Source organism: Delphinus delphis, chromosome 11 (assembly GCF_949987515.2).
Source record: "Delphinus delphis chromosome 11, mDelDel1.2, whole genome shotgun sequence".
NCBI classification, from domain to species: domain Eukaryota; kingdom Metazoa; phylum Chordata; class Mammalia; order Artiodactyla; family Delphinidae; genus Delphinus; species Delphinus delphis.
In genome coordinates, this window is record NC_082693.1 from 85220486 (window position 1) to 85247290 (window position 26805).

The window sequence follows — 26805 nt, forward strand, 5'->3', positions numbered from 1 at the left end:
AGAGAGGGTGATTTTAGGGCAGATTGGGCTTACTGAGTATATTACGCTAGATAATTTGTACTTTATCTCCAGGAAACTTAACTGTGATCTTTACGTAAGCAAGGGACAGGATCAGCTTTGTTGATCGGGAAGCTAACTCTAACAGCAGTATGGAGGATAGACAGGTTACACTGGGTGATAGTAGAGGCAGGGAGACAATTTATGCAGATGTACCCAGGGAAGATGAATGAACAAAAACCAGGGAGCACGGGGAGACAAAGGGTTGAGACTAACTCAGAAGGTATTTCAAGAGCAGATGAAAAGAGAGAGCATTTAGAGAAAGGGAGTGTGTGATTTTGGGATGTTTTGTTTGTGTAGATAATAATACCACTAACTGACAGGAAACCCGGAAGGAAGAGCAGGTTTGGGGGGAAGATAATGAGTTCAATTTGGAGCTTTGGATCTTCCGTGTGGAAATATCTGTTTAAAGTATGGATCTGGAAGTGAATGAAGGTCGAGACAGGGGATAGAGAGCTGAAGTCACATAACTAAGACAAATGGTTCTCAAACATTTGCATGTGTCAGAATCAATTGCTGGGTTCTACACTAGACTTTCTGACATGGGAGGTCTGGGCTGAGGCCTGAGAATCTGCATTTCTAACAAGATCCCAGGTGATGCTGCTAGTCTGGGGACCACACTTTGAAAACCTCTGAACTAGACAATATCCCTCATAAAGAAGGTGAAAAGTGAGAATAGAATATGATCAAGAACAGAGTCTGGAAGAATACACATACTTAAAGAGGCAGTTAGAAAGGAGGAGTTAGTGAAGGAAAATGGAGAAGAATTTTCAGAGAATGGGAGGAGAATTGGGAGAGTTGCAAAAGGGCAGATTAACTAGTATCAAACAGCTGAACAGAATGAAGACTGAAAACAAGTTACTGGATAAAGTAATTAGGGGGTCACTGTGGAGCTCAGCAAAAAAAGTTATGTAGAGTGAGAGGGATGGAAGACATTGTAAGAAATTTTACAAGTACAGGCTACACTTTGAAAAGTTTGGTTGTAAAGAGTAGAAGGGAGAAAACAGAAGCTTGAGAAGGCAGAACACTGTGGGAAAGGTGATTTAGAACGAAAGAGTCGAGTACAATTGTAAACTAAAGAGGAAAGATGAAAAAAAAAAGAGGAAAGATGGAAGAGAGGAAGGTATGGAAGGTACAGGAAAAGTTAAGATAACTGAGAGTAAGGATCCCATTGGAGGTGTAATGGTCTTAGATAAAAGAGTCTGCTCTTCTTCTGAGATGGAGTGAAAAAGGTTAAGAGTAGACACTGTTAGAGCTGAAGGGAAAGGAAGGAGAAGGAAGCTGGGAGACACCTGCCTAAAGCCTCTGTTTTCTCTGCAGAGCTGCACTGTAAGACACATTAAAGGTGCTTCTTCTGGAAGATGGAAGGCAGTGCCAGATGGAAATACGAATCTACACAAAGGAAAGAAGAGTGCTGAAAGTGTGAAAAATCTGCGGAAATGTACAAGATACCACCCCTTCATTTTTTATCTTTTTAAAACATACTTGTTTAAAGCAAAAATAATGTTATAGGATTTATAGCAAAGTAAAACGTATGACAAAAAGAGCCCATAAGAAAGAGTGAAAATCCAAGTATACTAATATAAGGTTCTTATCCTTTATGTAAAGTGATATATTATTATTTGAAAGTAGACTGTGATAAAGATATAATAAGACCTAGATCAGTAGTTCTCAAAGTATGGTCTAGGGTTTAGAAAGAAGATTAGATCCAGAAATTCCAACCCCTCTCTAACAAAAGTTCCAGAAGGGGAGACTCACAGCATCCTGTGGAAAAGAAATCTTTTTAACCTAATGTTTCCAAAACTTAGCTGACCACAGAACTCACTTTTCAACACCTCGAGAACTATCGTTACATGAAATATATTTTTTAAAAATGTTACTGGTTCTGAGAGATGTTAATAAGCATTAAAAGATACCCTCATCACAGTATCAACACAGATATGCCTTACTTTAAACAAAGTGTGTATTCCCGTATCTAATATAACAGATAAATTAGTAGCTGTTCATTTTGAAGGAAAGAAGTCACAGGCTTTGGGATATCAAGCAGATCTGGGTTTAAACCACCATTTGCTAGATATGAGACCTTATCTTTATTTGAGGATTAAATAACATAACATGCATAAAAGAACTAAAAGTAATCTGCCACAGAGTAGGTACTCACTAAATAGCAAATGATGGGGACTTCCCTGGTGGTACGGTGGGTGAGACTCTGCGCTCCCAATGCAGGGGGCCTGGGTTCGGTCCCTGGTGGGAAACTAGATCCCGCATGCATGCCACAACTAAGAGTTCGCATGCAGCAACTAAAGAAGTCCGCATGCCTCAACTAAGAAGCCCACATGCCGCAACTAAGAGTCCACATGCTGCAACTAAAGATCCCGCATGCCGCAACGAAGACCCAGTGCAGCCAAAATAAATTAATAAATAAGTAAATAAATATGGAAAAAATAGCAGATGATGACGATGGTGATAAAACAGGGAGGGGTCTTTTAAATAGTATGTCTCAGCACACTTAAAACGAAATTCAGTTCTCAGAAGTTACAACTTTTTTGAGAAGCATGGAGTGAATCTTCTCAATCAATGTTTTTAAAGAGCATAATGTAACATAAAATGTGTTCACTGTGATACCCAACTAAGAGGTTTACTTACCGAGACAGAAAAAAGATTTTACCACTATGCCATGCCATGCACAGACTTCCAATGAGGGCACTTTAGCAAACTGTTTCTTGTAAAAGGCAAAATAACAGAGATACTCACTAAAATCTTACTAATAACGGGGTTGTAATTTAAGTTAAATTTCTCACTGAGATGCTGGGCAATACAGTTCTAACAGTCATTGTTGGGTAATATTCATGCTAGTGAATTCATCAAGTAATAGTCACTGAGAGGATTCGGACAGGGGGAAAGAAAGTGATAGTTATTCCAGGCAGTGAAAATTAGATCTCTGTATGGCCACAGTGCAAGAAGCAAGTCGCAATGATAAAGGATAAAGTTGTGTGCGTCCAAGAGCATATAGAGAGAGTCTTGATAGCTAGGCAGAAGAGTTCTAATTTGATTTGACAGGCAGGAGGAAACCACTGTCAAGTTCATCAGCTTAAAACTAATGTAATAAAAACAATGTTTACGGTAGACCCATCTACTAGTGACGTTCAACTTGCACTGAATAGGGAGTGAGTCAGGAAGCCTACTTTATTACTTGAATGATGGTTGAACTGAGACATTAGTAGACTACAGTAGTAAGACATACTTGTTATATAAATAAATGAACAAGTGAATTATGTTAATGTACAAATAGACAAGCTTTGGTCATTATCTATTCAAAGAGGATGAAAGAGCCAGGTTGAATCAAATGGGTCCATGATGTTAAGGGCAGGTGATGGGGAGAATGGTGCTACCAGGAAAACTGGGAGGGGCATCTCTAGGGGAAATTTGTTCAGGTACCCCAAAATTAAAATGTTCAGTAAAAATTGTAGATATGAAATTAGATTTTAGAGAAGTTGCCTTTGTATATCATATTTTCTTATTCATAAATATACAAAAGTAATTTATATTAAATGTGTCATATATCCTGTGATACAGTTTTCCCCAGGTAGCATTATTTTAAATTATATTGGCTTAGGCTATACCAAAATCCAATTTAGTGAATGCCAGCCCAAAAGCCAGTAGGACTGGATTAAATCTGTCTTTTTAAATGGAATTTATATAAAAACCCCTGTGAATTTAAGTATTATAATTCCCATTTTATAGATAAGAAAAAATATAAGGCAGATTTGAAAGGGATCAACAGAGGAGTGATAGATTTTAATGGAGTGAATTGACTCCAGCAATGCTTAAACCTAGCTAACTCTAATTTATCCACAAAAATTGACAGGGACAGCAACACAGCAGCACAAGAAAGCGGGTAAGCCCAAAGTTAATGATAATACAGAATTGGAATATCCTATTTTGCCACAGGAATCTTAAAAATCAGGTATGTCTGATTCTCAAACTAATATCTAGAGATAAGATTAAGTGAGAGTTCTTTTCAAAAATGTGTTCTGCATACTGAGAACATACAGTGTAGTTTCCACCATGAGCAACAACCTGGGACTGAAAATCAAATGAATAGAATGGGAAGACAGACCTCTTAAAATCGGAACTCAAAGGTTCCTGTTTGTACCTAAGGATATAGAGAGATAGGATGTCATTATGAAACAGTGTATCTAATTCTTACCATTAATAACTGGTGTGTAAACAACAATCCCAGCCAAGTTTGGGTCAGATACAGTTGTGTCCAGAATAAGGCCCCCGATGCTGAAAGAAGCAAAAGCATGTAATTTAGGGAAGAGGAAAGGAAATGTACTAATTGGAAGCTGTTCTTTATATACAAACACCCCTATTTTTAAACAGAAAATATTTAGACATTTGAAAAATTGAATAAAAAGAAAAAATATTCAAAGTAAAAATCACTGTCAAAAGCAAAATGGTGAAAACAAAACATGGCATAAGCTGTAGCCCCACGTTTCAGGGCTCTCCTTCTGGTCTACATGTTTACATACGTTACACGTAAAAAGAAAAATAACATACAGCTATACAGTGGCAAGATACACACTCTCAGTGTCTCAATGGAGCTTGGAGATTTTTTGTTTGTTTGTTTCCAAGACCATTAACAATTGGTTAACTTCAGTCTGTTGGTCTACGTACTATAAAACAGTGTCAGTCCCAGTATTTCATGGGATCCTGTTGCCAAATCTTCCAGGAAAATGCAATTCACGTTACAGAAAAATGAACTATATGCTGTCAGAGAACAGGGTTGATGGTCAACTATCAGATCAAAGGTTCTTACCACTACCTGATAGTTAATATTAGGAAATTATTAAATCTTTACTATTTTAATTCTTTAATAATATAAATGAATGGCTAAATATGCCTAAACTGCTAGGAGTTCCCATTAAAAAGTATACTATAAAGTCTAAAAACAGTCATCCTTAGAAATATTTTACTACGTAATTTAAAAAACTATGTATTTCATAGAATAAACTAGTTATATGTCAAAGAATAAATCTCCATGCCAAAACACACAGATCATGCTGTGTATATAACATGAACACTTGCTAAAATAATTTTAAAATATTTTTATTACCCAGGTGATAAAAACTTATCATAGAAAAATTAGAAAATACAAACAAAAAGAAGAAAAATCAACCATAGGGCTTCCCTGGTGGCGCAGTGGTTGAGAGTCCTCCTGCCGATGCAAGGGACACGGGTTCGTGCCCCAGTCCAGGAAGATCCCACATGCCGCGGAGCGGCTGGGCCCGTGAGCCATGGCCGCTGAGCCTGCGCGTCCGGAGCCTGTGCTCCGTGACGGGAGAGGTCACAACAGTGAGAGGCCCGCGTACCGCAAAAAAAAAAAAAAAAAAAAAATCAACCACAGTTACATCATTCAGGGTTATACTGTTACCATGTTGATATATAGCCTCCCAGACATTTTTAAACATATATATATATATTTTAAAATAAATTTATTTATTTTTGGCTGTGTTAGGTCTTTGTTGCTGCACGCGGGCTTTCTCTAGTTGAGGTGAGCGGGGGCTACTCTTCGTTGCGGTGTGCGGGCTTCTCATTGTAGTGGCTTCTCTTGCTGTGGAGCACGGGCTCCAGGTTCACGAGCTTCAGTAGTTGTGGCACGGGGGCTCAGTAGTCGTGGCTCACGGGCTCTAGAGCGCAGGCTCAGTAGTTGTGGCGCACAGGTTTAGTTGCTCCGTGGCATGCAGGATCTTCCCAGACCAGGGCTCGAACTTGTGTCCCCTGCATTGGCAGGCGGATTCTTAACCATTGAGCCACGAGGGAAGTCCAAAACATGTATATTTTTAAAACTAAAAACTCAAATTGTAAAAGTAGTTTTCTTCACTTGTATTAAATTTGATTTTTATCAAACAAACATACATGCATCATTTAAAAGGCGAAAGTACCACAAAGCTTATAAAATAGCCCCTAGCCCTAACAACACATCCTGCTCTCCACTAGCAATTCTTTTTAACTTCTTTAACTGTTTCTTCTGGCATTTAATCCTCTATTTCTAAACAGCATGTTTATACTATTTCTTGATTTTTAATTTTAGACATTTACCTAATGACGTCCACTATGGCAGGTGAGCATTTAGTCTCTCTTACCCTTCCCTCCCCACATTAGTCCCTTCACAATTCCCTTCCTTCCTCTATCCTGCCAATCTGGTTATATTATAATTTTTGGTGAAATATTTAGGTTTTACTTTATTTTAACAGTGAAATCATTATTCACAACTGGGCCACAAAGTGTGTTGAGATCTCCCCATTTGTACTGTTTTGCCTTGTTTCATATTTTTCTTAATTTTTTTTAGGTACTTATTACTAATTCAGAATCAAATTTGGAACAAAGTTAATGAATGGCCTCTGAATACATACTCATTAGGTAACCAATCAGTTCCCTTTTTTTTCCCTTAGAGACATTCCTTCTTAAGGTCACTGTCTTGCCAACCTGGACAGTTGCTCTGTAGGTCTGATGCTCAGCTGTCATTCTGTACCTTCCCTTCACCTCCCCACGATGGGTCTTGGTTTATGTACTATAACCAGGTCCCAACATTTCATGGGATCCTGTTGACCAAATCCTCCAGGAAAACACAATCTACATCATAGAAAAATGAACCACATGTTGTCACAGGTTTCCTCATTCCCGTGTCATCTTATTTCTTGATTATTTCCTCATTTTGATAGACATCTTCTCTCAGCTTTTATATGAGAGGGTATACGGGAAATAAATTTTTTGAGATCCTGCATGTCTGAAAGCTTCTTGAGTCTACGCTTATGCTTGCTTGATACAGTGAGCATGTTTTATGTTCAAAACAATTTTCCCTCAGAATTGTGAGGGAATCACTTGGTGTTGCAGCTGGACATCATTCCAATTCCCAATCCCTTATATGCAACTGGACTTTCCTCTCTGGAAGCTTTTGGGATTTATGATAATGTGCTTTGCTTGGGGTCCCTCCTACTCATTGTGCGAGGTACTCAGGGGGCCTTTTAAATCTGGAAGCCCATGTTCTTCAATTCTGGGGAATTTTCTTGTATTATTTCTTTGATAATTTCCTCTCCTTATTGTTTGCTCCGATTGTCCACCTCTTTGCTTTCTGGTCTACTTTCCAGGATAGTTCCTCAACTCTACCCTCAAGATTTTTCTTCTGATTCTTTTTGTTTCTACTATTTATACATTTTTATATTCCCAAGAGCTCTTCCAATTTTTCAAATCCTCCTTATTAGAAAATTCTGTTCTTACATTATAGATGCCATAACTTCTCTAATTTCTCTGAGGATACTGGTGATCGTTTTTGGAGACTTTTCAACTATGCCTGCAATTTTGGGGGAACGTTTTTGTTTTTTTTTTTGTCTCTGTCATGTTAAAAGCCTTAACCAAATGTCTGGCGACCGTTTACTGTCTGCTCCTCCTTAAGGGATACTGCAAAGCATATCTGGAGCTCTCTGTGCACAAGCGCAGAACTTGTCAGCAGGCGGGCCTCACTGAAGAATGATCAGATGGGCATGTAGCTCTTTCACTAAAGGATCCACAGGGTCAGTTTTTGCAGGTTTTTCTTTTGAGCTGATGAGCTTCCCCAGAAAGGAATTATCTAATTTTTTGCCTGGGGGTAAAAGCCAGAGTGCCAGCATTCTATGAGAAAAGAAAAGGAAGTGGGATCGGGTTTTCATTGTTCAGCATGTAGACTTTTCCTTAATTCTTGTTTTTTATACAGTGTTTAATCCACAGTCTCACTGGTGCAGGTGATTCTAAATCCAGAGGCTCTATGATTTACCCTCTCCAGGGTTAATTCTTGTCTTCTATAGAATGGGAGGAGGCAGTCACCTGGGTGGTCAAGCTAGCAAAGGGCTTTTAGGTTCTAATTGCTTCTTACTTTAACTTTCAACCAATCCCCTTCATTTCAGCTTTCAGAAGTTCTTAGTGTCTCTAAATCCTCCACCTTTTGGGGTTTCTGAGGCTCAGTTCAGCTTGCTTCTTATCGGTGTCCCCTTGTCCTGCAGGCAGTTAGGTTTTAGCTTTTTTCATTCTGATAGTTCAGTTAACAACCACAGAACCGATTCCTATCTTACTGATTTTGGTAAATCTTTCACCTACTTTCCTCTCTGCTCCCCTTCTGTTTTTGTGGTTGTACAGCTTTTTTATTCTTTTACTGTCATTTTAATAGCTTCAATAAGGAAGAAGATAAACGTGTCAATCTACCATCTTTAATAGGAAATTCATATTCTTTTCTAGCTTTCTCCTTTCACCAAATGTATAACGAACACCTTTCCACATCAAAGGAATGTTGCAATGCTACTCTTGATGGCTGACTAATATTTCATTTTGTGACTATGCCACAATTTATTCAATCAACATCTGATTGCTAGACATCTAAGGTGTTCTCTCTCTCTCTTTTGTTATTAAACATTCCACTGTGATGAAGATCCTTACAACTTAATCACTTGCATAGACCCATAATTATATCTTTAAGTCCTGTCGGAGTCCTAGAAGTGGCATAGTCAAATGGTATGTACATTTCTAAGGTTTTCTGATACTTATCCGAGCACTTACTGTTCAAAATAAGTGATGTCCTTGTCAGGTTAAAACTCACACAGACAAAGACAAACACCACTAAATTTTAATCATCAATCTGGTAAGGATTTGGTTGGGGAAAAGTTTGAAACTGGTAGCAAATGAGGTTCCATACATCCACTGATTTCAATAACTCTTGTCACTATATCCCTATTACTTGGGATAATAAAGAACCGACTGTATAAAATGATTGACCTAAGAAATAAAAACAGGCAATTGGTTTGTTTTAATATATACATAGATACATGCATATAGAATAACTGCCCCCCACACGCACGCACAAACACACACTTTAATACTAACCTACTTATAACCATAGCTGTTATCACAGGCTCCCAGCCTGAGTGCAGAACCGTCCTTGTGGCTGGATGTTTGGCAGCTATTATAATCCAGATAGGAGTTAGAGCCAAGAAAAAGACACCAACTAATGGAGGAATGTAGTAATAGGTCTCTAAAATTCAAAAAGAGACAACATTTCAATCTCTCTTATAACCATATAGCAAATGTAAGTATTAAAAGTTTACCAGAAGATATGTTATCAAACACACTCATGCTATATACTTTCTATAAATTTCAAACAAATTGAAAACTATAGATAAGGTAAAAATGTTAAATAATGTAACTGAAAGCTAACACATTAATTCAACATTTATTGAAATAGTTATGTGACCTAGATGTGAACAACAACAGTAATAATAACAAGAGTAACAACAGTAAAAAATCTAACATTACTTGGCTCCTACCATTTTCCAAATATTGTGCTAAATGCTTTATGTTCATTGTCTCACTTAATTGTCCTCACAAGTATGAGGTAGAAACTCATTCCTACCTTATGAAGAAACTGAGGCTTAGGAGCTTAAGAACACCACTAAGAAACAGCAAGAATTGGGAGAAAATGACATCTGTCTGACACTGAAGTTAGTGCTCTTAACTCCAAACTATAAAGTCTAATAGAACATTGTTTTTACCCATCAGGATCTTATAGCACAAGCATTCCATGGAATATTGGCCAATGAATTGATAATAGATATCCTCCTAATTCTGAATAGTGTTCCAATATCCAAAATGAAATTGAAATACTAGGTTTAATAAACAGATTTCTTCACTGCAAAATTACTCAGAACCTTTAATATGCAAAAATATGCAAACCAGAGTTTGGCCAGACTACTTAGTTTCACATCTGATGTTACAACTTACCTTGGACAAGAAATTTAACTTCTAAAAAGAAAAACAAATATCGTATATTAACGCATATATGTGGAATCTAGAAAAATGGTACAGATGAACTGGTTTGCAGGGCAGAAATAGAGACACAGATGTAGAGAACAAACGTATGGACACCAAGAGGGGAAAGTGGTGGGGGCTGGTGGTATGGGATGAATTGGGAGATTGGGATTGACATATATACACTAATATTGTATAAAATAGATAACTAATAAGAACCTCCTGTATAAAAAAATAAATAAAATTTAAAAAGAAGAAATTTAACTTCTATACATTTAAATTTCCTTATCTATAAAATGATAAAAATTATTATAACTATTTCATGGGGTTATTGTGAGTCTTAAGAGAATTAACACATGTAATTTAACTAGAATAGCACCCAGGCACATAGTTAACATTTACTGAACACTTACTAGCAACATAATCATCATTGCCATTGTTATTAGCATCTTTCTACTTGTGATATACTCAGATAACAGAGTGCCAGGATATTTTTTTATACCTCTCTGTGGTAGATTGCCTTACTTGATCATAATTATTCATTCTCTCCCCATTCTTGTTAATGCTTTCCTATAGAGTTTAGGAAAGCTTATTGACTTTGGGCTTGGCTATTTGTCTAGCTTTGTAGACATGATGTATGCCATCTCTGAGCAAAATCTGAAATGTGCTTTTGGAAATTACTAGAAGATTTATAAATATATGTAGATAGATAGATAGTAAACTGTTTTCAGACACTGACAACTGGTATTGCAGGACTGTGATCCCTGAGAGAGGGGAAAGAAATGAGATAAGCCCTACAATAGCCTGAGCTTTCTGACTAAAGGCACATTCCAGACCACAGCTCAGGAAGGGAGAATTTCAGCAGAGTGAGTCTAAGGCAGCAGGAATTTACAGGGAAGAACACTGGAGAAGAGGAAGCTATTAGAGAGGGAGCTTGCAAACTGAATACCAAGCCATGCATGCATAGGGTGAATTCCACAAGGCTAAGCCAAGACAATTGGGGATTTGTAAACTAAAAAAATTCCCAGAGTGTACAAAGGGCTAGAAGTCATTTGAGATCTAACCCCCTAGATAGGAGCGCCTCTTTGAAAACTGAGAACATTCAGTGGAGACCAAAGAAGGGATACTTCTTAGTAGTAGGGCTAGCCCTATTGTAATGTCTACTCTAGATCTATTCCACAATGCAGGGTACTAGCCACTATATGATCACAGCTAGATCTAGTCCAGTGAAGCTTAAAACCAAGCCCTGTAAGGCTCAAACTAATCCACAAACAGCTGCCTACAAGAAAAAGGTCCATGAAAACTGTAAGATGCTGATGCAAGAAACTGAAGACGACACAAACAGATGGAAAAATATACTGTATTCTTGGATTGGAAGAATCAATACTGTTAAAATGAGCATGCCACCCAAGGCAATCTACAGATTCAACACAATCCCTATCAAATTACCAATAGCATTTTCCACAGAACTAGAACAAAATTTTTTTTAATTTGTATGGAAACAGAAAAGACCCCAAATAGCCAAAGCAATCCTGAGAAAGAAGAACAAAGCTGGAAAAATCACACTCCCTGACTTCAGACTATACTACAAAGCTACAGTAATCAAAAAAGTATGGTTCCAGCACAAAAACAGACGTATAGATCAATGGAACAGAATAGAAAGCCCAGAAATAAAAACATGCACTTATGGTCAATTAATTTACAACAAAGGAGGCAAGAACATACAATAGAGAAGAGACAGTCTCTTCAATAAGTGGTGCTGGGAAAAGTGGACAGCTACATGTAAAAGAATGAAATTAGAACATTCTCTAACACCACATACAAAAACAAACTCAAATGGATTAAAGACCTAAATGTAAGACTGGATACTATAAATCTCCTAGAGGAAAATGTAGGCAGAACACTCTTTGACATAAATTGCAGCAATATTTTTTTGGATCTGTCTCCTAGAGTAATGGAAACAAAAACAAAAATAAACAAATGGGACCTATTAAATTTAAAAGGTTTTGCACAGCAAAGGAAACCATAAACAAAACAAAAAGACAACCCACAGAATGGGAGAAAATATTTGCAAATGATGTGACTGACAAGGGATTAATTTCCAAAATATACAAACAGCTCGTATAGCTTAATATCCAAAAAACAAACAACCCAATCAAAATATAGTTAGAAGACCTAAATAAACATTCCTCCAAAGAAGACATACAAATGGTCAACAGGCACATGAAAAAATGCCCAACATCGCTAATTATTAGAGAAATGCAAATCAAAACTACAATGAGTTATCACCTCACACCAGTCAGAATGGCCATTATTAAAAAGTCTACAAATAATAAATGCTGGAGAGGGTGTGGAGAACCAGGAACCCTCCTACACTGTTGGTGGGAATGTAAATTGGTACAGCCACTATAGAGAACAGTATGGAGGTTCCTTAAAAAACTAAAAATAGAGTTACCACATGATCCAGCAACCCCACTCCTGGGCATATATCCGGAGAAAACCATAATTCGAACAGGTACACGCACCCTCAATGTTCATTGCAGTACTATTTACAATAGCCAAGACATGGAATCAACCTAAATGTCCATCAACAGATGAATGGATAAAGAAGATATGCAATGGAATATTATTCAACCATAAAAAGAATGATATAATGTCATTTGCAGCAACGTGGATGGATCTAGAGATTATTATACTAAGTGAAGTAAGTCAGAGAAAGACAAATATCATACTATATCACTTATATGTGGAATCTAAAAAAATGATACAAATGAACTTATTTACAAAACATAAATAGACTCACAGACACAGGAAACAAACTTATGGTTACCAAAGGGGATGGAGGGGGGAGGGGTGGGGGGATGGAGGGGGAGAGGGGTGGGGGGATGGGGGGAGAGATAAATTAGGAGTTTGGGATTAACATATACACACTATTATATATAAAACAGGCAAACAACAAAGACCTACTGTATAGCACTGGAAACTATACTCAATATCTTGTAATAACCTATAATGGAAAAGAATCTGAAAAAGAGTATATATATATATGTATGTATGTATGTATACGTATAACAATCACTTTGCTGTACACTTGAAACTAACACAACACTGTAAATTAACTATACTTCAATCTTTTAAAAAAAGCAAAAAGCAGAACAAATACTCTGTAAGGAAAAAACAGTCAAGCACTTAACATTACATTCACAATGTCTAACATCCAATCAAAAATTATTTTTAAGAGTTTGAAATTATATTTGGTTGTATTTATAAACCTAGTTAAATACCAGGAAATATTCTATTTACTTTAGACATTTCACTTATCTCACAAAAGTTTCCTAGTACTTAAAGTAACCTTTCTAAATCTAATAAATTATATGTACAAATATGGTGAGCTTATGTTTTCATAAATATTCATGCAATGTATATAAATTTGGTAAGATTTCTATTTAACAATCACAAGAATAAATTAATTACATAATCATTACTTTTAAAATGGAATCAGAAGACTGGCATGTTACTGTAATGGGCTAAGTAACAAGTATATTTAAAAATGTGTACTGCCTCTTTACCATAAAATCATTCATACCATAAATTTGATTCTCAAATATTTTTATACTTAGTTCTAAACCTCCCTAGGGTTAAAAGTTGCCTACCCATTCTTGAAACAGTTGCATCATCCCAAGACATTTTTGGTAATATCATTTTAGCTGATCGAGCTTTTCTTATTGTCAGACATCTCAGCCAGGACATTCCTGCATTTTTCTCAAGGACTCTAATACACATTTTGTATGGTAGGGAATTCATAACTTAAACACAGAGTTGATCTCACAGTCTTTGTAGCCTACAGCCTTAGATTTAAGTTAAATGTCACTAAATTTTTCTGATGTCTCACAAAATTCTTCAACTGTTATTCACACCCTTCTCTTGGACTGAATTTTATATTTTATCATTTTAACATATTTAAAAATCTCCTCACCTATGATTAAGATGTTTAAATTAAATAGAAACTCAATTTTTTTCAAATCAGGTAGGAACAATTACTATAAATATTAAAATAATACCCAAACAAATTTTACACTCATGGTTTTAGCTGGATTTGCCAACACATCTTCAAAATAATTGTGCTAACAAAATTCATTTAAATATTTCCTTCCATTTAAAGGGACATAACTAGTGCTACATATAGAGTCATTTTCTCCATAGCTTTTTTAAAACATGAAGAAACTTTTATTGGATGGATTTCCAGTTCTCTTTGCTAAACCATTAGATAGGGATAAATAACATTCCAATTAGGAAGCATTCTTACCTCCTAAAACAACTAAGGTTACCAACAATCTCTTTATAGACTCAAACAGCAAACTAAAAGCATTAAAACCCACTAAACACAACTGAAAAGAACTATTCTGCTAGGTTGTCTTAGTATTTTCATCTTCAGGTAAAGAGAGGAGCACCATGCCAGGCTTTTAATTTATTCTCAACATCACATCTCTGGAAGGACATCTTAAGTTGAAGAAAACGCTCACCATCCTAACTCCAGAATCATTGCCCTGGATTGTCAAAGAGGGGGAAAAATTTCTCAGGAAAGAAATAAAAAATAATGAGTGGGCAGTTCCTCAAAAAGTTAAAGAGTTATCATATGATCTAGAAATTCCACTCCTAGGTATATACCAATAGAGTTGAAAACATACGTTCACACAAAAACATGTACGACAATGTTCAAAGCAGCATTATTCATAACAGCCAAAAAGTGGGTACAACCCAAATGTCCGACTAATGGTAAATGGATAAACAAAATGTGATATATCCATACAATGGAATATTAGTCAGCCATATTATTAACCCATACAATGAAATATTATTCAGTACTGCATGGTATTCAGAACTGATTTATGCTAAAGCATGAACCTTGAAAACGTACTAATTGAAGGAAACTGGATATAAAAGGTCACATATTATATGATTCCATTTTTTGAAATGTCTAAAATAGGCAAAGACAGAAACTAGATTAGTGGTTGCCAGTGCTGGGGGGAGGGTGGAATGGGGAGTGACTGCTAAAGTTTCTTTTTGGGGTGATGAAAATGTTCTGGAATGAGATAATAGGTTTCACAATCTTATAACTATGCCAAAACTACGGAATTGTGCACTTTTAAAAGGTGAATTGTATGATGTAATTGAATTATATCTCAATTTTTTAAAATTCCCACAATGAAAAAAAAGGAGGGGGTACTATACTCTTTAAAAATGTCAACGTTATAAAATATAAAGAACATACATATATTCATACAGACAGATGGACAGAATAAAAGATAAAGTAAATGGAGTAAAATGTTAACATTTGGTGAACATGGGTACAGGGTATACAGGGTTTTTGTACTATTTTATTTTTGCAACTATTCTATAAGTTTAAAATTATCTCCAAATAAAATTTTTTAACATTAAAAAAAAAGAATGGGAAAACCATGGTAAAATCAAAATATCTAAAATGATTTACTGCAAATGTATTCAATTTCCTGCAAATCTAACATGCCCACTCCCACCAAATTAAATCGTATGTTTAATTGTATAGGACCCTCTTACCTTTTCCCTGGCTAAATTCTAATCCAATAGTTAGGTGGAAATTACAAATATACAAAAAGAGAAAGGTGCTAAAATATTCCTCTTTTTAGGATATATTGGTGTTTTATAGATAATTAAAGAATTACTTTTAGAAAACCACTGATGACACAATCAGTGAGGGAAACTGGTTGATTAAAAGCCAACCATGAACTTCTGCATTAATATCAAAACCTAAAAGTGTCTGCCTTCTAAATTAAATGACCCTTTTTAATACATTTAAATGACCCTAGTCAAAATAATATTTTGTATTAATTTCTGGGGATATCATCTTGTGTAATGTGGTAGGATGAATAATGGTCCTCAAAGACATCCACATCCTAATCTCCAGAACCAGGGAATGTTACCTTATATGGCAAAAAGGGGCTTTGCAGATGTGATTAAGTCAAAGATTTTGAAATAGGGAGATTATCCTGGATTATTTGAGTAAGCCCTAAAGTAATCACAGGTGTGTACTTATAGGCAGGAAGTAGACTACAAAATAATGTGACCACAGAAGCAGAGATCAGTAATGTGGCTGCAAGCCAAGGAATGTTAGCAGCTACCAGAAAATGAAACAAGTTAAGGAACGATTCCCCCTGAAACCTCCAGAAGGAACAAGCCCTGCTGACACCTTCATTTTAGCCCTGAATAACAAACTCATTTTGGACTTTGACCTCCAGGACTGTACGAAAATTAATTACTGTTGTTTTAAGCCACAAGGCTGTGGTAATTTGTTACAGCAGCAGTGGAAACGAATACAAGACTATAGATAAAACTGTAGAATTTTAAGCCTAATTAATGTCTGTGTACCTCGGTACTGATTCCATGATACAGGTAAACTACAGAAAGGTAAGGATTAACACGGCTAAAGTGGTTCAAACTGCTATGATTCCACTTAACTGCGAAACATAACTGCCATCTTTTTGATTCATGGCTTTCACATTTATCTAGATTGTTGGTGGCATTTTGTAACTGCTGTTACATAATTTCATTAATAGCATTCATTATTTTCACCCTAAATTCTTCTGAAATATGTAGCTGCTATGAGTGACATTTTTATATATTGGCTGTTTGTGTGCAAACAAGAAAGCAATGGGCATGGAAAGTTGTAAACACTTTTTAAAATGCCCTTTATAATAACCATCAGAATTTCCTCACTAGACTGACCTTCTAGGAATCACTCTAAACTGAGATCATACGGTGCTACAGAACTCTGTAGAAGAGTGACATGCACGATAATTTTACATTCTACTTACATCACCACATCAAGGCAGTGATACTCTAGAATGTTTTGTAAATATCCCTGTTAGTCTCCACAGGACCCAAGTAACAATCTGAGGCGGACTGTTATTGCTCTTAGAGCTTATTGCTTCTTAGGCCATCTTTTTAAAGTTAACCTTGAGGAATGAGAAATGAATCAACATTTTGCTTCTCAGATCTTGCCTAAAGAGAGAAAAGCTGATAATTTTTCAAATCAGTATATATCATCTACATACAAGAATTACATAGCCATGTAGTTATAAAAAATTGAAAAAGAGTCTTTAAAATCCTCTTAAAATTATGCATACAAGAAAAAGAAAAGGCAACAATCATTGTGTACAGGTATTTCAGTTACTGGCCCAACGTTAGATCCTTATAATAGTTTTAAAAATAACTACATGTTTAAAGATTACCATATGGATGAATAAATGCCTTTATACTTTCTCTACAAGTCATACCTAAGCATATCATAATCTAGAGCTTAGATTACTCTCCAAACTGACTTTCTATTTCCTCTTCTATTTTCTTTTTTTTTTAAGATTTTTTTTTTTATATGGACCATTTTTTTCTTTAAAGTCTTTATTGAATTTGTTAGAATATTGCTTCTGCTTTATGTTTTGGTTTTTTGGCTGTGAGTCATGTGGGATCTTAGCTCCCCAACCAGAGATTGAACCTGTGTCCCCTGCATTGGAAGTTGAAGTCTTAACCACTGGATTACCAAGGAAGTCCTTCCTCTTCTATTTTCATTTGAAATAGATTTTTTCTAGCCACATGTTGCCATTTTTATTTTTTTATGGTGATACTAATGTCTAAATACTTTCTGCTAAGGCAGTATACTCTATTTTCCTAATACTATGTCCTCATTGAAAGGATCATTTTTTTCATTACAATTTATTATGTTATTGGACAGGTACTGTGGCAAAGTCATTTAGAGGGATAACTCTCCTTCATTTTCCATACATATACCACTTCCTAAATAATTTCTATTCACATTAATTGGATAGCTTTCAAAAGGAATAAAACATTTGGTGAAGTGCTATTTATTTAACATCCACTATGTATATGGCACTATGGAGTCAACAAAACAAATAAATAAAATAAAGACACAGTTTTGTCCTCAAGAGGCTTATACCATCATAAGGGAAGATACTACATTTACTTAAAAAGCTATAATGACTGGCCAAATATAAAGAATGACTTAAGAGAAGTGTCAATAAAGTGCTATAGGAATTCAGAGGAGAAAAAATTACCTAAGATTAGGGAAATATATGAATTTAGTTTTGAAAAATGAGGATTCTGACTGGCCTTCATGGAGGAGGGGAATGACATAAGAAAGAAAAGACAAAAATCACAGGTGGCGTATGAGAATCAGTAAATGGCTGAGTTTGGCTGGAGTACAAGAAAGGCAAGAGGTACAAGAAAGGGAGGAGCAGGCAGGAGCTTGAGAAGGAAGACTCCAGGAGGCCTGAACGCCAAGTTAAAACTTTAACCTTGTTCACTAAGCAATAAAGACTTCCTCTCAGGGTGACTACAAAAATAAAGTCAGTAACCGTAAACAAAGCTTTGTTTCTTTTGTCCTTTTTTGGAGAACTGGAGAGGTGAGAAGGGGGGAAATTCCATATTTACTTCAGATATCAGAAATCAGCACGTTTTATCAGGAGTGAAAGAAAGGTAGCACACTGAATGAATGTAGAGTGAGCTTGTACCGAAGCTAACAGAACGCCAGCGGAGCTGTTCAGTCATTTCTGAATATCCAAAGCTCTACGTGAGGAGTTAAGTGAGACTTTTCTCAATGTCCAATTCTTTGAGAGCCACATAATTCATGGCCTCTATTTATAACCAAAGTGTATGGCTGCCATGAAATCCTCTTTTTATCTCTAAAGACAGCTAAGTATTTCCAATATAGTTCAGGAATTGAACACTGTCTCCAAGAGCTAGGCATCCCACTCAGCAGGATGAATGGGATCTTGGAATTTAAATATGCCCATGCCTAATCTCTGTGTTCAGAATACCTCCAATAAGAGGCTTCCAACTGCTTGTCCTATGAGGCCCCCTAGTGCTCAAAATGCAAACACTTTATTGTAGAAATCCAAAACTGGCACTTCAGAAACACCTTTAAATTAACTGAGGAATCAATCAGTAGCCCATTAAAAAATATAATTTTAGGGAAACAAATGATACAGACGAAATGTAAAAGACCCTGTTTTAATTAGTTCATCTTGAATTACTTTGAGTCAACTTTCAGAAGACAAGTAAAGGCCTAGAAAAGGCTAAGCAATATTTAAAAATAAAATTATTTCACAAAATTATGGTCTCATTACATTTCACTTTTCAAATTTCCTGATCTAGTTAAACTACCGATATATCATCTGTAACACTCAAAATATTGAAAGCTTTAGAGAATAACACATTATGTTAAGTCTTTTATAAGGAGTTTATCACTTGTGTAATTTTTAAAAATAAATTCCTCAGAAGTTGATTTATCTTATGGAATATCGTAATAGTCTGTATCATTATAACAATTGTCATATTTATTATGGTAACATTCTTCAATGGCTTCAACTTGTGGAGACATCCTGGTATTTGGCAGGCAGCTGACATCATGGTAATTTAAGTACCCAAGTCTGCAAATAATACACTTTTCTTTTTTATGGGAACAAGATCTTACATTTGGGCCATTGATCATTTACTGTCTTCCACCTTACTTCAACTAGACACATCTTATCTTCTATATGAGAATTTTCCTTTAACATACATATCAAGTCTTAATGAGTATTGTTTTTATGTCATTAAATAATTTATGGTAATTTTATATACTACATGAAACTTCTCTTGATATCTCCAAAAGTAGTAGAAAATGACTGCCTTTGACAGGTTAAAGCCCTCTCTTTAGTTCAAAAACATTTATCTGAGACTCTTACTTCTACAAACCAAATATACTTTAGATTTATTCTAAAGTATACCATAAATCTGTCTAGAATCCATGAAAATATATGAGGATATGTGATTAAATGTTTGCTTCTGGCTTGGCTTATAAACTCTCTCTCTCTTTCTCTCTGTCTCTCTCGCTCTTTTTTTTTTTTTTTGTATTACTGTGGGTTTCTGTTTTCTTTTAATTTTTTAAAAATTTGGCATCAAAAAAGATGAAACTACAACCAACTTTTAGCACTAAACCTATGCTCACAAATCATATACATCTACATTGACAATAGCCACACAGTATAAATTTGCATTAAAACCATCCATTACATTCTCTAAATACCCTATTACTATTATCAGGAATCACATATATAAGATGACTCCAAATTCACACAGCACTCAGGCTCATTTTCATGGTGATTTTTGGTTGTTAGTATTAATTGCCACGTTGGTTTCTGAAAGGTGGAAAAATCACTAAATTTCAAACTCCACCATAACCTTATGTTTTGAGATAACAGTGCAACACACATATCAGAATCCTGTGGGTTGACCCATCAGTGGCTACACATTCAGAGGAAAGGGCAGAATTCATAGACTATGACAGATCTGTGTTCAACCTTCCTACCACCAGTGGGTAACACACATAACCTTTATGATCCTCAGTTTTCTCATCTGAAATTAGAAATGATAATCCTTATCTTTTGAGTTTTAAACTCTTTAAGAAGAGAAAAATATGTGAGAACCACAACACATAGTAGGTGTACAACAAATAACAGTTATTGTTCTAATCAGCCTCAACTACAGTTCTAACACAGATGAAGGCCACCACGGAGTCATGACATTGCTGCAACAATATTTATTTAAAGAGACTCTGAATAATGCATTATAGTTAATTTCAAGTCAACTTACCAAGACAGGAGTACAAACCCTGACTTATCCAAGCTAATATGGCAAGAGTTATAAGGTCGCCAAAACTAGCAGCAATGGGTGTAGCAACATTATCGGGATTTATCCCAGTCTTCTTTGAACCAACGATAACCCCAACCATTATAATTCCTAGAAAAAAATAAAGCTCATTACTTTTTCTGCTATAATTTAAAGAAAATCAATCCCCTGAAATATTGAAATACATAGGCTAGACAAAGAGTGTATCACTTCCGGTTAGACTGCTTAGATAAGCTGACTAAAGCAAACAAAACATTTTACTTGAATGCTTTGGCAAAATGTCTTTCAACAAATTCCAAGTGGGGATCACAAAAGATCTGAGAAGTTCAATGCTGCACTTAGAGACCTGAAGAGCTACTGTAAAATAACATTAAAGTTCCAAATTTAGTAACATGCATGTCTTAGATGTAATGTATTCATGTGTATCAAAGTCAAAGATTTTATTTTAACCCTCAAATAAAGTATGAAAATGTCAAAGAAAGGTGAGTCATACTTAAGGACTTCCCTGGTGGCACAGCGGTTAAGAATCCACCTGCCAACGCAGGAGACACGGGTGTAAGCCCTGGTCTGGGAAGATCCCACATGCCGCGGAGCAATGAAGCCCATGCACCACAACTACTGAGCCTGAGAGCAACAACTACTGAAGCTCGCGCACCTAGAGCCCATGCTCCGCATCAAGAGAAGCCACCGCAATGAGAAGCCTGCGCACGACAACGAAGACCCAATGTAGCCAAAAATAAATAAATTTAAAATAAATAAATAGGTGAGTCATATTTATACACATAGCAATTGGGAAGAAGGCCAACAAAACCAGATTTGTTTACATAGTGGTAGCCAGAAATGCTTGCTTCATTTTATTATTAAAGAGTGTTGAAGTATTAAGAAGAGGGAAGTAATTAAATTTTGAACACTGAAGGCCAGAATACAAGCAGCAGTCTTTGTAAAGGATATTCTTTAAACCCCAAGTTTCTGTCTATGAACCTATAACAACAGAAGATGAAAATGTGACTGTGTACTTATACTTTTAAATCCTTATATTCTTTTTTTTTTTTAATTTATTTATTTATGGCTGTGTTGGGTCTTCATTTCTGTGCAAGGGCTTTCTCCTGTTGTGGCAAGCGGGGGCCACTCTTCATCGCGGTGCGCGGGCGTCTCATTATTGCGGCCTCTCTTGTTGCGGAGCACAGGCTCCAGACACGCAAGCTCAGTAGTTGTGGCTCACGGGCCTGATTGCTCCGCGGCATGTGGGAGCCTCCCAGACCGGGCTCGAACCCGTGTCCCCTGCATTGGCAGGCAGACTCTCAACCACTGCGCCACCAGGGAAGCCCTCCTTATATTCTTGAATACAGAAATGGGAGAAAAATGACAGCATTACAGCCACACCCGATTATATAGATTTTCTCATGCCAACACATTTAAGAGGATGCAGGGCAGAGGATATTTAAGATTAGTTCATTTATGTGCTAACCATAAATCAATATGGAAGCCTAAATATGGCTATAGACAAAAACCAGAATCTCACTGCATTTTTAGACTGAAAATGACTCTAAATGATTTTATTCTAACATACTCACTTTATAGATAATAAAACTGAGGTCCTAGGAGTAGGTTTAAATTCTTGCATAAGGTCACATAGCTTGTAAGTAACTGTTTTTTCTAATACCCCGTAAAGCCAAATTATTGAAAGTAGAAGTTTTGTTCAACATCTCACGTCTTATATTCTGTAGGCTTTTTCAATCTATGGACTTACCTTTCCCATAATATCATTGTAAACAGAAAAAAACAATAGCAGGAAAAAAACTTAAACATATTATACAATAATCAGTCAAGATGTGATCATATAAATTTTTTTTTCAAAATCAGCACATTTAAAGATCAATGTGGAAAATTCTCCTATGAAAGAATTCTGTCTATAACTTTTCAGCGGAAAACAAATATTTTGCCATTATGGACCAGTGGAAAGAGCTGGGAGGCAGGAAATGGGTTTTAATTATGATTTTTCTGTGAACAAGTTGATGAAATTGGACAAGTCACCTTACCTAAGTCAGTTTTCTCACCTACAAAAGGTGGTCAATAGTATCTGCTCTACATATATAAAGGTCAGATTATCATAAAATTAGAACACACATTATTAAAAGTAAGAAGGCTAACAAATATATTTTAAAAATCTGAATTTTTATGGTTTTAAAAATCACAGGCAATACAAATACTTGTTAGTCTGAAAAGTTTTAAACAATTTTTTCTAAATGAAACAATATTAGAGAGAAAACAGAAGCAAATGAGCCTAAAGAAACAGAGTGCTAATGCTTTAACACTTTTTTTTTTACCAGAAATTATTTCCCAATAGCATAACTTCACTATGCTTTCACCAGTGTTAACACCATTCAATTCTAGTAATTCTATTATAAAGACAAGAAACTACCCCTGGTACAATTTAAGTACTAAAATAAAATGCTTGAAAATATTTTGGTAGTCAGGTCTTAATTTTAATAAGAGTTTCTTAATTACCAGAACCTAGCCGAAAAAGTTAGCTTTGTTGTATGATCACCTGACAGTAGAGTGTTCCATTTTTAACCTTGCTGGTGATCTAAAATGAGAAGATGGCAATTATAAAATAAAAATTACCAAGTCTTTATGATTACTGTTCCATAATAAGCTAGTTCTCTAGTGTAAAGTTGATATTAATAAATCAATATAAAGAATGATATCCCAACTAAAAAAATTATAATGTAGTTAAACGTTAAAACCTTCTGGCTCTTTAACATTCTATAGCCAACAATATGCTGTGTTAAGCATATGGTTATACTTGTATTGCCACAGAAACAGTAAAGGAATTTTTTTGAAATCTGAAACTTTAAAAAATTTCAAGAGGGACTGGTTTTTTTTAAAAAAAATATTTATTTATTTATTTTTGGCTGTGTTGGGTCTTCGTTGCTGCACGCGGGCTTTCTCTAGCTGCCGTGAGCGGGGCTACTCTTTGTTGTGGTGCATGGGCTTCTCATTGCGGTGGCTTCTCTTGTTGCGGAGCATGGGCTCTAGGCACACAGTCTTCAGTAGCTGTGGCGCGCGGGCTCTAGAGCGCAGGCTCAGTAGTTGTGGCGCACAGGCTTAGTTGCTCCGCAGCATGTGGGATGTTCCTGGACCAGGGCTCGAACCAGTGTCCCCCGCGTTGGCAGGTGGATTCTTAACCACTGCACCACCAGGGAAACCCAGAGGGACTGCTTTTAAAACTCAGAATTCCTGGAATACTTGTTACTCAAATGACAAGCTGGTAAATCCTCTGCACGATTTCCAGACAGGAGATTCTCAATTAATTTAAATTACAGAAACAAATGAATATCTAGACTATTTTCCTGATCTTGTCTGGGAGCTGCACCAGGGGACCTAAAGCTGGGACACAACCTCAGAAAGCTTGCCCTATACTAAGGATTACGTATAATATATATAAATATATCTGAAATAATCTATTTAAAAAGTTTGTAGATAACTTTTCTCTGTTTTTTATAATGAACAAGTACCATTTAAATAAAAATAGTTAACATGGAAAATGAATAATTAGAAAGTAAAATATTATAGAGTAGACATTTATAAATTTACTTACCCTGCAGAAGAGATGCAATGAAGGCAGTTGCTACACTGCTAGAGCACAAAAGTATGGAATGATCAAGATAGTATTTTCCCTCTGGAATCCAGCCCAATATAATTGCTGCCACAGCTGCTAGAAAGCCAACTACTGTTGCTTGAACCTTAAAAAAGTTTTAATAAAATCCAACAGAATTATTCATTTTGAAAATGCATTTTTTATTTTATGATGTAAATATGCATACAAGGAGTCAGAAGAAAGTATTATATATGGTCATTGAGCTGCCTTACCTTTTGAAGAAGCTACTGTATTTTATTTTACTATTCCCTAAGGTGATGGGTTCTCAAAGTGCCCTGATCTGGCAGCAGTAGGTATGGAATGGGATCTAGGAATCTATTTTTAACAAGCACCCTAAGTGACTTTGATGGTGTAACCCACAGATCACCTAAAAAAATACCAACCTGAAGACTGAAAAGTACCCAGTCCACATAACTGAAGTCTGACTCTAGACACAGTATTGGCAAAAGATTGGATTCTACAGTCAAATGATAAGAGTTTGATTCCTAGCTATACCACTTAATCTTGTGGCAAGCTATTTAAATTTATTAATCCAACAAGCATTAATTTAGGATCTACTATGTACAAGGTGCTATGCTTAGTGCTGGGCTACAACAGTGGTCAAAATAGATTTATTTCCTGCCCTCACAGAGCTCTTGGTCAATGGGAGGGACAGACATTAAAAAATAACCTCACAAATAGTCACAATTGTGATTAGTGCTATAGAAACCTTAGCTCCTAATCTGAAAAATGATAATGATCATATCGAACATGAAAGGGTTATTTTGATATTTAAATGAATTACATAAATATATAAAGTACTTCCCACAGTGGTGGCACAAAGCAACCCTCAGGAAAAAAAAAAAAAGGCAACTACTTTTAGAATTCTATTAGTCGAATGCCAGAACTAAAAGAAACCCTGAAGGAATCTCCAGTTCACTGATTCTTAACTGTGTTTGTGTCATAGACTCCTTTGACAATTTGGCAAAAATTTTGTAGATTCTTCCCTCCACGAAAACACAGATGCATTCAATATTTTGAGTAGAACTTCTGGGTGCTTAGACTCTCTGAAGCCAATCCATGTACTGGAACCCAGGGCTCCAGGTGAAAAACCCAAGTAGTCTGATCTTGTCATAGAGCAAATTAATGGAAAAGCCTGGGCCAGCAAGTCCAGATATCCTAGATTCCAGCCCCACATCTTTCATTACAGCAGATTCAGAGCTGAGAGTCAAGCTGTAAGCACCATTATGGTTGTACCAGTTGCTAAGATACTTCAGCATTCTCTTACTCGTTAGTAAATAATATGGTATGTAAAAGAAATAAAATTAATTAATAATTTAAATTCTAGCACTGTGATTCCAAGGTTTTTCTTAGAAATAAAATATAGTGCTTTACTTCTTGGAAATGAAATACAGAGCTAGGGAGCCTATGTAAGACTTACAGCATATGTGCGCGCACGCCCACACACACACACACACACACACCCCTGAGATAAATAAGTCCTATTCTGTAAACCTGCAAAGGAAATGCCCAGTTGTACACAAGAGGAGAGCAGAGTCTGGGTTAAGGAGTAGCTGGGGAAGTTAACCGGAGCCATAAATACATGTGAGCGCAAGGCACATCCCTCCTGGTGAGGTAATGATTCTTCAGTGGGATTGGGAACTTTGCTTTATTTGACAATTTATGGACAGGTTGAGGTGGCCACTGTGTACAATTGTGAAGAAATCTGTGACAGATCGTCTGCTTGGGATCCTATTTAATAGTCAGAAGAACACACCCCAGCTAATGCCAGCATAAGCCTCCTCTGTCCTTTCCATCACTCCCCACCTCTACCCTCCATAACTAGCCTCTAGTCGAAGGAACACTGCTAACCCATCCCATGCCCCTCCCCACGCCATCTACTCCCTCACGAGCTTTAGCGGATAAAGCTTCAGAGATAGCACAACCACCACCCCCCACCTGACCTTGTTTTCTTCTCCCCTCTGCTTCTGTCCACAGGTAACTGGGCTCCAACCAGTTGCTGCCTCACTGGCTGGCACCGACTATGTCCTGATGGGCCTGTGTGGGGTTCCCTGTTTCTCATGCATCCTTGGTGGAGTGAGACAAAGACACAGACTTCAGGCTGTGGCAACTAGGATCAGTGAATCCCCGGCCATCACTGGCTCCCATCCTGACCAACAGTTGTGGGGAGAGAGGATGACAAGGGAAGGGTGGAGACTAAGAGTGAAAGGAAAAATTAAAAGCAGAGATGGAAAATTAATAGAATAATTTGATGAATAATTTATAGTATAATTCATATAACTTAGTAAGAGTTTAGGGTATTTAAAGAAAAAAATGGAATATATTTTCAAATGTTAATTTATATATTAATTTATAGTTGTCTACTGGTTGTTAGATATTTTGGTTATTACTCCAGCATAGATTCCTACAGTTTTGAGTTGAAAAGGATCATGCATGTCTCTAGTGCAATACTGTGGAAAAGAAGAGGAAAATTAAGCACAGAAAGGTTACGTTAACAAAGGTTATATAGCTAGTTAATGTTAGAGCTGAGA

At 36.2% G+C, this 26805-nt stretch overlaps 1 protein-coding gene across 5 annotated transcripts in view; it reads right to left on the minus strand.

Annotated features, from left to right (window-relative positions):
- Nucleotides 1-26805, minus strand: part of SLC41A2 (solute carrier family 41 member 2) — a 129183-nt gene that overhangs the window by 45296 nt on the left and 57082 nt on the right. For all 5 annotated transcript variants that reach the window (XM_060025523.1, XM_060025519.1, XM_060025522.1 and 2 more), the window contains 4 exons: nucleotides 24215-24359; nucleotides 20578-20724; nucleotides 8974-9121; nucleotides 4268-4347 (listed from right to left, as the gene is read on the minus strand). In XM_060025523.1, coding sequence (XP_059881506.1) covers nucleotides 4268-4347; nucleotides 8974-9121; nucleotides 20578-20724; nucleotides 24215-24359 — 520 coding nt within the window. The remainder of the gene's footprint in view (nucleotides 1-4267; nucleotides 4348-8973; nucleotides 9122-20577; nucleotides 20725-24214; nucleotides 24360-26805) is intronic.